The 14,743-nt window shown below is 43.3% G+C and overlaps 2 protein-coding genes across 10 annotated transcripts in view; one reads left to right on the top strand and one right to left on the bottom strand.

Moving 5' to 3' along the window:
• CLASP2 (cytoplasmic linker associated protein 2) overlaps positions 1-14,743 on the top strand; it is a 345,278-nt gene that overhangs the window by 299,292 nt on the left and 31,243 nt on the right. For all 9 annotated transcript variants that reach the window (XM_087713011.1, XM_087713007.1, XM_087713006.1 and 6 more), the window contains 2 exons: positions 3,940-4,103; positions 4,757-4,835. In XM_087713011.1, the coding sequence (XP_087569137.1) occupies positions 3,940-4,103; positions 4,757-4,835 (243 nt within the window). The remainder of the gene's footprint in view (positions 1-3,939; positions 4,104-4,756; positions 4,836-14,743) is intronic.
• On the bottom strand, positions 10,165-11,397 carry LOC148045878 (uncharacterized). The gene has a single exon (XM_087712157.1). The coding sequence runs from the start codon at positions 11,395-11,397 to the stop codon at positions 10,165-10,167; it is 1,233 nt and encodes a 410-aa protein (XP_087568283.1).

Raw genomic sequence — 14,743 nt, 5'->3', positions numbered from 1 at the left:
CCAGTTGTTATGTTATTCAAAAGCCTATTGTTGCTAAGTTATTAAGCACAAAGTTTCACGTTTCTCATACCTTTCCTTACAGAGATATAAGAAACCAAACTTTACCCTTTTTTTGGTCCGGAGTCATTTTTGATCAACTTTGCTCCAAATTATCTAGAAGGAGATCACTCATGTGAACTATCTCCATCTAGATAATTTGGAGCAAAGTTGATCATAAATGACTTTTTATTATTTTGTTTAATAGAAGACAACAAGTTGTACATGATGGCCAAGTTTTGTTTCTCTCAACAATTCAGTTGCGGTATGGGGGTCAAACAAATGATTATATCTCCACAAGTATTATATCGGCAAATGTAACTCTTATCCAATGTTCATTGGGGATGTATGTGCATGTTCACAACAAATTTCATCAAAATCCGTGATAGTTGACCTGGCACTTTTCTGAAAACAGACCACTTGACATGGAATGGCCCAGCAGTGTATAAATTGTGTTTATATTTAACTGATCTACAGTCAATAAATATTATGGAGGAATGGCATTGTTAGACCGTGACATGTGTTGCAATTTTGAACATGAAATCTAGTGAATTGACATGTTAAATATCAAGATAAAATGTTTTATAAATTTATTTGAAATAATTCCTATTAATGCTGTTAAATGCATCACATAAACAATAAATTGGAGATAAATTGACAGTTGAACTTAAGTACCATTGAAATTAACAATTATGATCATAATTCAATATAATTACACAGATATTAAGAATTAACTTGGTCTAAATCCAATTTTGTTGCATCATTCTTTTTACTGAATATTGCTATTATTTTTTGAGTAGAGATGGATAACTGCAGTTTCCAAAAACCCTTATCGTAACCCATAGAAACCCTTTTTATTATGATTTTAGTATTTTAAGGTGAGAAACACAAGAAAAAAGTATTATAAAATTGAAATTTGCATAACTTAGATACATCAAAAGAACACCCCCCCCACCTCAATGTCCCTAGAGAAAGACTTGCTCACATGTATGATTAGACCATGTCCACTTTGCCATTCCAGGTATAGAGACTATATATCAGGAGTGGGTTTCATCCGGCATTAATGCCGGTTTACTCATGCACATGGCTCATGCACACATGTGCTAGATGCATACTACATGCGCTGGATACACACTACATGCACTGTTCAATGGAAATTGTTCTGTGCATGCACAGAACTAAAAAAAAAAGATGATGGCAGCGACTGGGGAACCAGTTCATGGGCATGGCCAGCCTGGGTCGCTGCCGGTTCTGCGACCCAGGCCAGCATACCACTATCAGTTTGGCCGAATCGGTAGGAACCCACCTCTGCTACATATGTTGTGTCCCTTGGGCCCCCTTAGGTTCCCAATTCATGTGTTAGTGGAATGTCTTTCTAAAAAACTAGGCTTTCTTATTCTCTACTACAGTAAGCCTCAATTTAATAATTCATTTGGCACAGTTCAAATTTACACAATCTAACATACAAGAGCAAAAAGGTTGTCCTTAAACCAGATAGCCAAATAATGCATGTAATCCGAGTCTGCTTCCTTGCATTCATTTTGGTTTGGAAGGCCTAGGACAGTGATGGCTAACCTTTTTTGGATCTCGTGCCAAAAGCGGTGGGAGAACAGGGGGGTTGTGCGCAGGTGTGCCCACACCCATAATGCTATGCGGAGATCCCCTTACATGCATGTGCATGCAACCTTCCTCCCCCCTTTTGGCATGCAATGCACCATTTTTCACCCTCCCCAGGATCCAGAGGCTTTTTAGGAGCCTGGGGAGGGCAAAAACATCCTTTCCCCCAGAGGCCCTACCGAGGGCGAAAAACGGCCCTACGGGCAACCTGAAAATTCCAGTTTGCCCATAGGGCCGTTCTTCACTCTCCAGAGGCTTTATGGAAGTCTCCTGAAGCCTTTGGAGAGCGAAAAACGGCCCTACAGGCAACCCGGAAGTTCCAGTTTGCCCTTAAGACCATTTTTCGCCCTCCAGATCTTCAGGAGGCTTCCCTGAGGGCTCCAAAGTGCAAAAAACGGCCCAATGCGCAAACCGGAAGTCGGTTCCCAAACTTCCTGTTTGCACATTGGCTAGAAACGGCTGAAAAAGAAGACCGACGTCAGCAGGCACGCACTGGAGCTGACAGGAAAACACCTCGCATGCCCTAACAAATGGCTCCCCATGTCACCAGGGGTACGTGTGCCATAGGTTCGCCATCACGAGCTTGGGGTGTGTTTTTTGCTATCACATGTCTTCTGTTTACTTTCTGTAAAAAGATGGGAGGGTTAAAAAAAAACCTTACTCTAAGAGATTTTCAGCTTCAGTGATTACATTGGAATTGTGCTAAACCAAGGTTTGGTAAATTAAGGTTTACTGTGGTAGACAATTGGAAAACTTAGCCTTTTTAATATCCTTTCCTCCATAGTCCATTAAATTATAGTTTTCTATACTACTTTATCTGGATATATTTAACTAGAGCTTTTAAGCTAATTTTACAGTAAAACTTGAAATGAATTATGACCGAGTTCCAGCCCTAGATGGACAACTCACCCAAAGCTGGAGTCTTAACAAAATCATGCCTGCACTACCCCCATTTTGCCTGCACTACGTAACAACAGTCTGTAGTTTGCTGATTTAAAGAGCAAATATAGACCCAAGATAAATGTGGAATTACAACTGAAAATCACTGCCTTATTATGAATCCTACATTTTAGAAATTGGGCAAAAGAACACCTCTTGTTAGTAGCTAGTTTCAACACAAAGTTATAATATACTCACAGTGTGATTCTTTTTTTCTACCTCATAAATTTCATTGATTGATTGATTGGGGTTTTTTTGTTTGCAGTAGGAATCAAAGTATTTTTATGCCTTGCAGAAGACTTTTATTCTTATTTGAAAGTTTGATTACTAATTCAGTACAAAGTGTAACTAAATATTTATATTCAAAAAGATAAAAAAATCCCTATTGCAACTATACATTATTTAATCAACTTGCTTTCTGATTTAAGTATACCATTTTGGATCATCTTCATGATTTTATATAACTCTATTGTTTGGATATAAATACTTCTAAAAACTATGAAGATCAAGTTTCCAATTTTAAATTTCTTCATAGTCTCCAGATTCTATTCAATTACAGATTGTTATATTTTCCATAAATATTGACATTTCTGTAAAGTTAAATTGTTAGGTATGCAGAGATCCTTTGTAATACATTAATTTCATTCTTCCCTGCTTCAAATATTATAGTGATACTCATAAATCTGTTTCATTAAAGATTTGTTGTGGCATCCTAGCTTTTTAAAATCTATATCCAGCATGTTTTCTATGCATGCAAGACTTAGTAGTAAAAATTATTTTTCAAATGGGAGAACAAGGTTTTTTATGGTTGTTCAGACTTTATTAAATACATTTGAATTAATATATAAAGTGATGACTAGCAGAAAAATAGCATGTTTGTATGAAAAAGAGATGAATATTGTGACTGAGTAATATGAGAGAATATAAGATCTATTGAAGTAGATAATATATCACTAAAGCTGGGAAGATTTAGAGTGTTTCAGAACAGTTGTAATGAAAAGATCTAGTATACTAAAATAAATCACAGATCAAGTTCCCAAATTCAATGAAATAGAAAACACCAAAGTAAAACACCAAAGGAGGGAAAAAGAGAATTGCGCCAGTCATCACAGCATTTCTTTGCTCAGTGGTATTGCATGAAGTACTAATTTGCAGAAATACAAATATATTTCTGAATCACAGATTGTGACAAGAAACAGGAGATAATGTTTTCCTGCTTGGCTGTGTATTATTGCCTCTTTCTGCTTCTATGTGGTACATTATTTTGTGAGTTCAACACAGGCAAGCATCAACTCCTTTTCTTCCCTGCTTTTTTCCCTTTTGTCCTCCCTTTTTTCCCTACTTCAGGTGTTCAGCATGTTTTTGGAAACTTTAGTAGATTTTATTCAAGTTCATAAAGAAGATCTACAGGATTGGCTTTTTGTGCTGCTGACCCAGCTTCTGAAAAAAATGGGTGCTGACTTGTTGGGATCGGTGCAAGCAAAAGTTCAGAAGGCTTTAGATGTGACAAGGTAATAGATTAATGTCAGCATTAAAAATACACGTTTTAAACTTTCTACATCTGTATTTCAGTTTTGCACCCTTTGGAATACAATAAAATAATCATAGCTATATATGTCATCATTTTAGAGTATAGAAAAAATAATAATATGTCTGCTTTCATAATATTGTCTTTCTGGTAATGTTTATATACAATATATCTTTACAATGAATGAACCCAAATGTTTTGTCCAGTTTTAATTTTTTCAGTGTTTAAAGGTAAAGGTTCCCTCGCACATATGTGCAAGTTGTTCCCGACTCTAGGGAGCAGTGCTCATCTTCATTTCAAAGTTGAAGAGCCAGCACTGTTTGAAAACATCTCCATGGTCATGTGGCCAGCATGACTAAAAGCCAAAGGCACACGTAACACTGTTACCTTCCCATTAAAGGTGGTCCCGGTTTTTTTACTTGCATTTTTATGTGCTTTCAAACTGCTAGGTTGGCAGAAGCTGGGACAAGTAACGGGAGCTCACCCCATTACGCAGCACTAGGCACTTCAGTGTTTCGAAACCCGTAATTTTTATATTATCTCTCACTGCTTATCTAGATAAAGTACATGTATTTCCCGTTTTATGTCTAATTTCTGAGCATACTTTAACTAAAATTTAATTCTATTATTTCTTAGGGAATCATTTCCAAATGATCTTCAGTTCAGTATTTTAATGCGGTTTACTGTTGATCAAACTCAAACACCAAGCCTGAAGGTAAAAACTTATAAAGCTTTTGTATCAATAATACTTTTGTCTTGTATTATACATTCTGTGTTGTTGGTTTTCAATTAGTGGGTTTGTTTGTTTTTTTATAAAATTTCAGACAGTCAAGCCAGCACTGCAGGACCAGCTTTGTTCTTTTTGGAGCTCCAAGGTTTTTTTTTCTGAATTATTGCTTTTTTTAATCTATTGTGTAAAATTTACATTAAAATATTTCTATGCATCTATATATTGCTACTAACCTTTGCAAGGAATTTTGAGCATGCTCTTGTATACTTGATAATCAAGTGTGGTTGTTTCTTGTGGTTCTTGATGCTCTTGTGGTTGTCCTGAAACATTTGACAATGAATCCTATGAAAATTCTACAAAGTCCAACACAGTTTTAAAAAATGATATGGCTGACTAACACCAAGCTGGTTATGCAAGCTTTTTCTGTCAAGTCTCTTCTAATTTTATGTTTGTAATTTCCCAATCTCCATTTAAAAGACTGAATAGTATAACAGTAGAATTTTTTGCTGAGTTTCCTGTGATTGTAAAATATTTTTAAATCTTCAAAATTTGAGTCATTTGACTTTAAGCTTTTATTATGAATATTGGATGTTATTAGTGACACATATTCAAACACTTAGCTGTTGCTGAAAATATGTAAAAGTAGAAATATATAAAGGACAAAACTATTCTCCAGCAGATGACCAGTTGGAGAAACTTCAGGTTTGGGTATATATATTATGTACAGTGACATGTTTTGGGAAAATAACAGGCATATATATAACCACTATTTTTCTCTGTCTGGCACAGAGCTGGTATCAAAGTTACAAACAAAAACACCATATTTGATAAAATGCAATTTTATTATAAATGCTATAGAGAAATTCATGTTAACTGTTTTGTAACAGTGAATCTTTAGATTTTTCTGTAGATTTAAACATAAAGGAGTAAAAATTTTAAAACTGGGGGGAGCTATTTTGGGGGATCCAAGTGTGTTGGATTTGTCCTGATTAAAAAATCGTTTTAACTGTGAGTTATATCTATGTGAATCATTGAACTTTTATGTTGCTAATTGTAGATATGAGGATATATGTGTTTGCATTTGCACACAAATTTCCAAATATATGAAACTCTAATACAATGCTATAACATTAATCAGAAATATTTCTAAATATGGAAAATGATACTACTACTTAATTTTATAAAGTGAAAGCAGAAAAATATACCGTAACTTATTTCTAAATAAACAAAATTTATATTATATTCTGAAAGTAAGCAAACTTCAGTAATGTTTTCTAATTTTTCACAACGCTCATGTTAGAAATGGACTCCATGGACTGCAAAATAGAGAGAGTAACAAAAATAGTGTAGATGGCAACAAAAATAGTGTCAACAACAACTATTAAGAATCTATTCAATATAAAAAGCTAGATTAAAAACTAAAATTCCCTCAGGAATCTTTTATTAATAAACTATGAAAGTGTTGTGCATATATGTGATAGATAATGCTGATGCCACTCTTGGCAGACATGTTAATTTTCTTTTGAGTTAGCACTGCTTAATGGAATATAGTTTTTCCTATGGCACTTTTTATTGTTTTTGGCAATTGTCAGGAAGATATTTTCTTTTTGTGTAGTGTTCTCAGTCGTTAGGTATCAGGTAGCCTCTAAATTGTATGTATGTATGTATGTATGTATGTATGTATGTATGTATGTATGTATGTATGTGTAAGTAAGTAAGTAAGTAAGTAAGTAAGTAAGTAAGTAAGTAAGTAAGTAAGTAGGCAAATAATACCCAATCCATCTTCCCTTAAGTTCTCTCAACAGAGAGATAGGACTATTACATTATGTCATACTTTTATGCACTGTTTCACATAACTACCTTTATCTCATGAGACTTAAATTGGATGAAACTGATCACATAGGATAGAGTGATTGCTTAACTGAAGAATCTACATACACATAGTCCTTGACTACAAAGTAATGGAGCCTTCTCATTAAGGTTGCATATGTGATACTTAAGTGAAATCGTCGTAGAGGAGGTCCAGAATGGGCATTGGTACCTACCTGATACGCCCTTTCTCAGGGCGGTGGAGACATCATCCAGGCATGGGTATAACTCCGTCAGGATCCAATACGACTGGGTCTACAAGTATTAAAGCCACGCCCATGAAGCTCCTCCCCAGAAATAGATGAAGGAGTGACTTGTAGACCGCTGAGTAAGTAATCTGGAATGATAGAAATTATCTCTCCCCAAGAAACATAGTAGAAAGGAAAAGGCAATAAGTCAAAGAAACAGGGTGGGGCTGGATGATGCCTCCACCGTCCTGAGAAAGGGCGTATCAGGTAGGTACCAAAGCCCATTCTCCAGTAGGTGGAGACATCCTATGGGACATACCAAAGCCCACAGTCCCATTGGGAGGGAAAGAATAAGAAAGGAAACCTAAGTGACAACGACATGCTGCAGCACACGCCATCCGAAGGAAGCATCAGCTGAGGCGTATCTATCGAGCTTGTAGTGTCGGATGAACGGAGAAATTGAGGTCCATGTAGCCACTTGGCAAATTTTGTCCAACAAAGCTTGCGACGACCAAGCTGCAGAGGTGGCTGTGCTTCGTGTAGAGTGCGCCATGATATGAGGTGGCACAGGCAGAGAGAGTGGGGAATATGCCCTAGAAATAGCTGTCCGCACCAAACGACCAATGTCCAGAGAGGAGGCCTTGGAACCTCTCTTACCTCCAGGCTGGAACTTGACGAAAAGAGCCTCAGATTGCCTGAAAGAAGCAGTTCGTTTAATATAAATGCATAAAGCACGACGTACATCAAGGTAATGCCACTTACGTTCCAGTCTGTGTGATGGCTGAGGACAGAAGTCAGGAAGCACCAGTTCCTGGGTTCCATGGAATACAGAATTTACCTTAGGTACAAAGGCCTGGTCAAGCCAAACGACTATCTTATCCAGATGAAAGATGCATAAATCTTGTCTGATGGACAAGGCCGCCAACTCGGAAACTCGCCTCGCTGAAGTAATGGCTACAAGGAAAACCACTTTTAATGTCAAAACATGCAAGGACACAGAATGCAAAGGCTCAAATGGAGACTGAGTTAAGAATTCCAGGACTTTGGAGACAGGTAGGGAATCTGTGTATTGTCGGTGGCTTGATGTTTGTGGCACCTCTCAAGAAACGACGAATCAGAGGTTCATGATAGAGAGACTGAGCAGAAGCCAGAGAAAGGACAGAGGACAGGGCCACAATCTGTCGGCAAAGTGTGTTCGGTGAAAACCCTAGGTCAGCCCCCACTGCAGAAATTGGAGAATATGAGGAACAGAAGCCTCAAGAGGAACAACACGCTTTGAGTGACACCGAATGGAGAATTGTCCAAGTGGCATCATCAATGCGATTAGTAGAAGGATGTCTGGAGGCTTGAATTGTTCGAATGACCTCCACAGACAGGTTTGCAGTCCTTAGAGCTTCCCGTTCAACCTCCAAGCAGTGAAACACAACCACAGAAGGTCTGGCTGTTGGAACGCCCCTTGGAGGAGCAGCGAGGGGAACTGGGGCAGTTGCCATGGAGGAGTTACTGAGAGGTTTATGAGGTTGGCAAACCAGGGTCTGCAGGGCCACCGAGGAGCAATCAGGATTAGTTCTGCCCTTTCCACCAGTAGTTTTCATACCACCCTCTGAATGAGTGGGGTAGAAGGAAAGGCATAGAGAAGGCCCTGAGGCCAGCCGCTCCCCAGAGCATCCACGCCCTCCGCTCCTGGCATCACATAGCTAGTGAAGTACCTTGGTAACTGAGGGTTGTCCTGGGAGGCAAAGAGGTCGAGAACCGGAAGGCTGAACCTGACTGGCAGTTGTTGGAAGATGCGTTGATGTACTCTGTTGGATCCATGTGCATGCAGCTGAGGTCGTCTGCCTGAGTGTCTTGGACCCTCGATATGTGCTCAGCCCTGAGCGACAACAGGTGGGTTTCCGCCCAAAATATCAGTTGGAAAGACAGAGTCATTAGATGCCGGGATTTTGTCCTCCCCCTGCCGGTTTATGTGTGCTTTGGTGGTGGTATTGTTCGTAAGGACAAGCACGTGCGCATTGGTCACAAAACAGTGGAATTGAAGGAGGGCAAGAAACACAGCTTTCAACTCCAGCCAGTTAATACTGTTCCTCTGGTCGGAGCGTGACCAAAGACCTTGGGCCGTGTGTGACCAAATGTGAGCTCCCCAGCCTTGCAGACTTGCGTCCATAGTTAGCGTGATGCATGGGGGGTTGCAAAAAAGAGACCCTTGTGTCATGGCAGGGGAGAGCCACCAGCGTAGGGATCGCCTTACCTCCGAGGTCAGACGGATTCTGTTTGAAGAGCAACTGCAGTTTGCCTTCTGATACGGGAGCAGAAACCATTGGAGCTGGCGACTGTGGAACCTGGACTATGGCATGATGAGGAAAGCAAACACCATCTTGCCCAAGACTTGAGACAGTTGGATGAGCGGAACCGCCTCTTGGTCATGGACAGATGAGACCATGTCGTGAATGCTCACCTGTCTCTGGGGATAAGAATACCTGTTTCAGAGAAGTGACTATTACTGCCCCCAGATGCGTGAGATGAGTCGTGGGCTGCAGATGCCTCTTCTTCAAGTTGATCAGAAATCTGTGGTCCTCTAGGGTCCGAAGGGTGAGCTGGACATCCCGGAGGGCCTGATGCGATGACCTGGATAGTAACAAAATATCATCAAAATAATGAGAATTCTAACCGGCATAGATCTGAGATAGGCGGCCAGAGCAGCCAGAATCTTAGTAAAAACCCTCAGGGCTGATGATGAGCCAAATGGAAGTGCTCGGTATTGGAAGTGGTTCCCATTGTAAGAAAAATGTAGGAATTCCCTGTGATCTGGAAGAATGGGATATGGCGGTATGCCTCTGTGAGATCAATGGAGGAGAGAAGGTCATTGGGCCAAATGCTCTCCAGAATGGACAACAGAGAATGCATTTTAAACCTCCTGTAGACTATAAATTTGTTTAGAAATTTGAGGTCGAGGATTGCTCTCCAACCCCCCAAAGACTTAGGCACTATAAAGAGACGGGAATAAAAAACCTGCCCTCGTTGCTACCTCCTCGATAGCCTGAATTTGGAGGAGATGCCCGATAGCTAGTTCAATCAGATGTCTTTTGGAAATGTCCCTGGAGACGGGACAAGGTACAAAAGTCTGCAGGGGGCTGGAAAGAAATTCCAAGGCCAGGCCAAAATGGATGGTACGCCTGATCCAGGAGTCGCTGGTGATATCATCCCAGCGATCAGCGAAGGCGGATAGACGTGTCCCAATAGGGAGATGGTCAGAAATTTCACTTCTGCTTCCAAAAGGTATGGTTTGAACTGTCCTTGAAGGGCTTCCTATAGGAGACCTGCTGGGAGTTCCGGTTGGACCTGTCCTGGAACTGATGGTGTTGTCTCGGGGGAGACTGGAGCTGAGGATGGGGGTAGGCAAATCCCCCATCCGTCCCACAAAAGGATGACCTGCAGAAGAAAGAAGAGGGTTTGGGGTCAGACTTGCGGTTTGCAGAAGGAAGCATCTTGCACTTGTCCTTGGACTTTACCAAGAGAGGCTCCAGAGGAGGACTAAAGAGCCGGCCGGGTGAGAAGAGTGAGGAAGCCAATCGCCACTTTTCTCTGGCTTCCGCCTGCCACTGCTTCAGCCAAAGATGCCTCATGCTGATGTTAGAAACCATGGACCTGGAAGAGAAATGTGCCGCATCCAGAGAGGCATCTGCCGCATACTCCATTGCCGCCTTGAGCTTGTTGATATCCTGGTGAGCTCGGGAATCTCCAGGAGGGATCCTGTCCTGCATCTGCTTTAACCAACGAAGGGCGACCCTGTTAAAAAATGAAGCAGAAGAGGCGGCCTTGACTGCCCATGTGGCGGACTGATGGCCCTTTACCAGTGACTGCTCAAAACGTTTGTCCTCAGGGCAGAGAGCATCTTCTGGAGCAGTGGTGGCTGCGTTAGGCGATGACAAGGAAACCACTGACAGATCAATGGAAGGAACCTCCAAAAGTTTAGAGAGCTCTGGGCTGACATTATACAGCTGTTTGTCCAGAGTGGAAGGAAGGGGCCCTGACCCTGGAGAAGCCCACTGATTTTGAATCACCTCCAGAAACAGTTTCGGGGAAGGAACTATGTCCTTCTCAATGGGAAGGCATGAGAAGAGGGGGTCAGTGGTATCTGACTTGTCTGCCTCCAAGGAGGAGGATGGTTTAGAAGCCGGAATACCAGAAACCTTCTTGGCTTTAAACAAGAGGGAACGAAACAAGGCAGGCTTGAATAGGCCCAAAAAGGCAGAAGGAGCAGGTGTCAAGTCCTCATCCTCTGACAGGTCAGAATCCCGAGTGACCTGCTCCTCAATGTCAACAGCAGGAGGCTGAGAAATGCTCGCAGAAGCAGCCCCTTGGGCCTGGTTAGAACAATCCCTCTTAGATTTGTTGGAAGACCAGCAATGAGGCATAGCAGCAGCAGGAGGCTGATGCTGAAGGCCTGCAGCAATGCCCTGCTCAATGGCAGCTGCTATGAAGTCAGCCATATCATCAGGGTTGATGTGACAGCCCTGGGGGCAGGGGAACCCACATCTATGTCCGGGGTGATGCTGCCATCCCCTTCAGAATCTGAATCCCCTTGAAATCCAATCCCATCCTCATTGTTTAAGGGAGATGCTGCGGGGGAGACATCCCCATCAGTATCAGTGAAGAGGGCCTCCATAGGGTTGAAATTAGTTGGAGAAGAAACCCTAGGAGTGGGGACAGGAGTAGACCAATGATTGGTCTTGGAAGTGGCCTTTCTTGGAGCAGGAGCAGGGGCCTTGTCAGTAGCTGCACTGGGAGTGGTAGTTTCCTGGGCCTCCTGAGGAGGAGCAGGCCTAGGGGCCTTGGCAGGCTTGGTAGCAGAAGGCTTGGAATGGCCTCTCTTTTTACTCCTAGGCTCAGAGGGGACTGGAGCAGAAGGGGCAACTGGACTGGGTGAATCTCCCCCCTTGGGAATGGTTCCATTGGTTGCCATTACTCACAATAACTCTTCTAACCAGCAGGGATCTTGCGAAGTGTTGTAGAAGGCTTCCTGCCCAAACAAAATGGCTGCTGCTGTTTTCGTGCCCAAATTAACTGCCTTTGGTTAGTAGACCAAGGCCTGAGAAAGGGCTGAGGTGGCGAGCTGACCAGGCAGTTTATCGCCCGGCAGTTTTACTGCCCATCAAGCGCTCCAGCGCGAGCAGGGAGATCAGGAGCCAAAGGAGGGGGGTGTGGAGGCTTGGAAGGCGATTCCTGTGGCCTCCACGATTAAAGGAGCCTCCAACGGCATGCGCGGCTGCCACGATTATCCCTGAGGTGCAAAAACCTTTTTCAGAGACTTGGGCTCTTTCAGGCAGCGCGGCACCAGCGAGTGGCTGGTGCTTGTTCGGGCAGCGCGGCAGTGCTGAGCGGCAATAGGGGAGCTTGAGGCGAACCTCGTAGGCTGGCCACAAGGCTGTTAGCTGCTGAGGCAGCCAAACCAGAGGGAGACAAAAGCCTCATAAAGGCTGAAACGCTTTAAAGAGCGGAGGCCTGATTAATAGCAATTTAGGAGGAAGCCAACTGAGAAGCGTTTGAAGATATTTTGAAGGATTTTTAGAGAAAGGTAAAGGAAATTAGCAAGGTTTGATTTGGTTTGGTTTATTGGATTTATATGCTGCCCTTCTCCCAAGGACTCAGGGCGGCGTACAACATTAAAAAAAAACACGTATTACAAAAGTTTAAAAAAATTAAATAGAATATCCAAAACAAACCCAATTAAGATTAACAATAACATTTTTAAAAAGATTCGATTAAAATTAGCACTAATCAATAATTCATTTTGTTTTGTTCAGGCCAGGCTGGCTTGCTGGAAAAGCCAACTTTTTAGGGCGCGTTGGAAGGACCGGAGGTCAGGGATTATACGAAGCTCCAGGGGCAGATCATTCCAGAGGGAAGGCGCTCCCACAGAGAAGGCTCTCCCCCTGGGGGTCGCTAGCCAACACTGTCTGGCCGATGGCACCTTGAAGAGGCCAACTTTGTGGGATCGCATTGGACGGTGGGAGGCTACCAGTGGCAGTAGGTGGTCTCGCAGGTATCCTGGGCCTGAGCCATGGAGCGCTTTAAAGGTCATAATTAGTACCTGGAATTGCACCCGGAAGACAACCGGCAACCAATGCAGGCCGCCTAAAAGGGCCTTCTCTGAAGGGGCTAAAATTTATCCCCCTATCATCAAAGATGGAACAAGATGCACAAATCAGGATGACAGAAACCACAGCCACTCAGTTTTGGAGGGATTGAGCTTGAGCCTGTTCCTCCCCATCCAGATCCACACAGCCTCCAGGCATTGGGACATCACGTTGAGGGCATCATTTGGGAGGTTTGGGGTAGAGATGAAAAGTTGGGTATCATCAGCATATTGATGATACCATACCCCAAAACCACAGATGATCTCACCCAGTGGTTTCATATATATGTTGAACAGGAGGTGTGAGAGAACCGACCCCTGGGGCACCCCACAAGTGACACACCTCGGGGTCAATCCCTGCCCTCCAGCCAACACAAACTGTGACCTATCCAACAGGTAGGAGGAGAACCACCGTAAAACGGTGCCCCCCACTCCCGACTCCCCGAGTTGTCGCAGTAGGATACCATGGCTGATGGTATCCAAAGCCGCTGAGAGGTCTAATAAAACCAGGAAGAGGAGCAGCCCCTGTCCCAGGCCCGCCAGAGATCATCAACCAACGTGACCAATGCCGTCTCCGTGCTGTATCCGGGCCTGAAACCCGACTGAAACAGATCCAGGTAAACAGCTTCATCCAGGTACTAGGGAAGCTGACATGCTACCACACTCTCGACAACCTTCGTTACAAAGCGAAGGTTGGAGACCGGACGATAATTGGCTAAAGAAGCTGGGAGCAGGGAAGGCTTCTTAAGGAGGGGCCTCACCACCGCCTCCTTCAAGGTGGTGGAAAAGAACCCCTCTCACAACAAACCATTGGTAATCGCCTGGAGCCAGCCTCATGTCACCTCCCGGGAAGCCGAGACTAACCAAGAGGGACACGGGTCCAGCACACAAGTGGCAGCACTGAGTCTCCCCATAATCCTGTCCATGCCCTCAGGGGTCACAGGGTCAAACTCATCCCAGATGGTCTCCACAAGATTCATCCCCGTCGACTCGCCCGAATCTACCCAGTCAGAATCCAAGCCTGTCCAGATCTGAGTGATTTTAGCCTGCAGATACTGAACAAATTCTTCAGCCCTACCCTTCAAGGGGTCTTTCCCAGTTCCTTGGTTAAGTAAGGAGCGGGTCACCCTAAAGGAGAGATAGGGAGACACAGCTAATCAAAGGATCGATTGAGTCTATTTTGGGGGAGGCGCTTTGTGGGCGTGGCTTTAATACTTGTAGACCAAGTCGTATTGGAATCCTGATGGAGTCAAACCCATGCCTGGATGATGTCTCCACCTACTGGAGAAGGCCTAGCAAATACTAAAACTGCCTGCTTCCCAATACTTCCTTCCTCCACTTCCCTGATACCCCATGCTCCACCTCCCGTCCCTCAAGATCCCCACAGCTCTTGGACCTGCTTTCTCCTAACAGGATCTGCATAAGCATTCCCCCACACACAACTTTCTGCAGGTCTTAGGCTTGCTTCCCACCCCACTTGACCCATCTCCTCCCTCATTACCCATCATAGACCATTTTAAGATCTCCAGAACTCCAGACATGTAGAATTGTGGCTACTCCAAAATGGCAGCTGCTTTCTGTATGCAGTCAAATGCCAAGGGAAAAGTGGTCTTAACAAGATCTGTGCAGTTTTGCACAAAACTTCAGAGCTTTCTGCAGTGCTAAGCAGACTGCATTAGGAAAGCAGAGCAGACAGCAGC

The sequence above is a fragment of the Thamnophis sirtalis genome, unplaced genomic scaffold (genome assembly GCF_051295495.1).
Source record: "Thamnophis sirtalis isolate CommonGarterSnake01/CBP01778 unplaced genomic scaffold, rThaSir2_p1.2 scaffold_4, whole genome shotgun sequence".
Lineage (NCBI taxonomy): Eukaryota > Metazoa > Chordata > Lepidosauria > Squamata > Natricidae > Thamnophis > Thamnophis sirtalis.
This window is presented reverse-complemented; position numbering and strand designations above follow the sequence as displayed.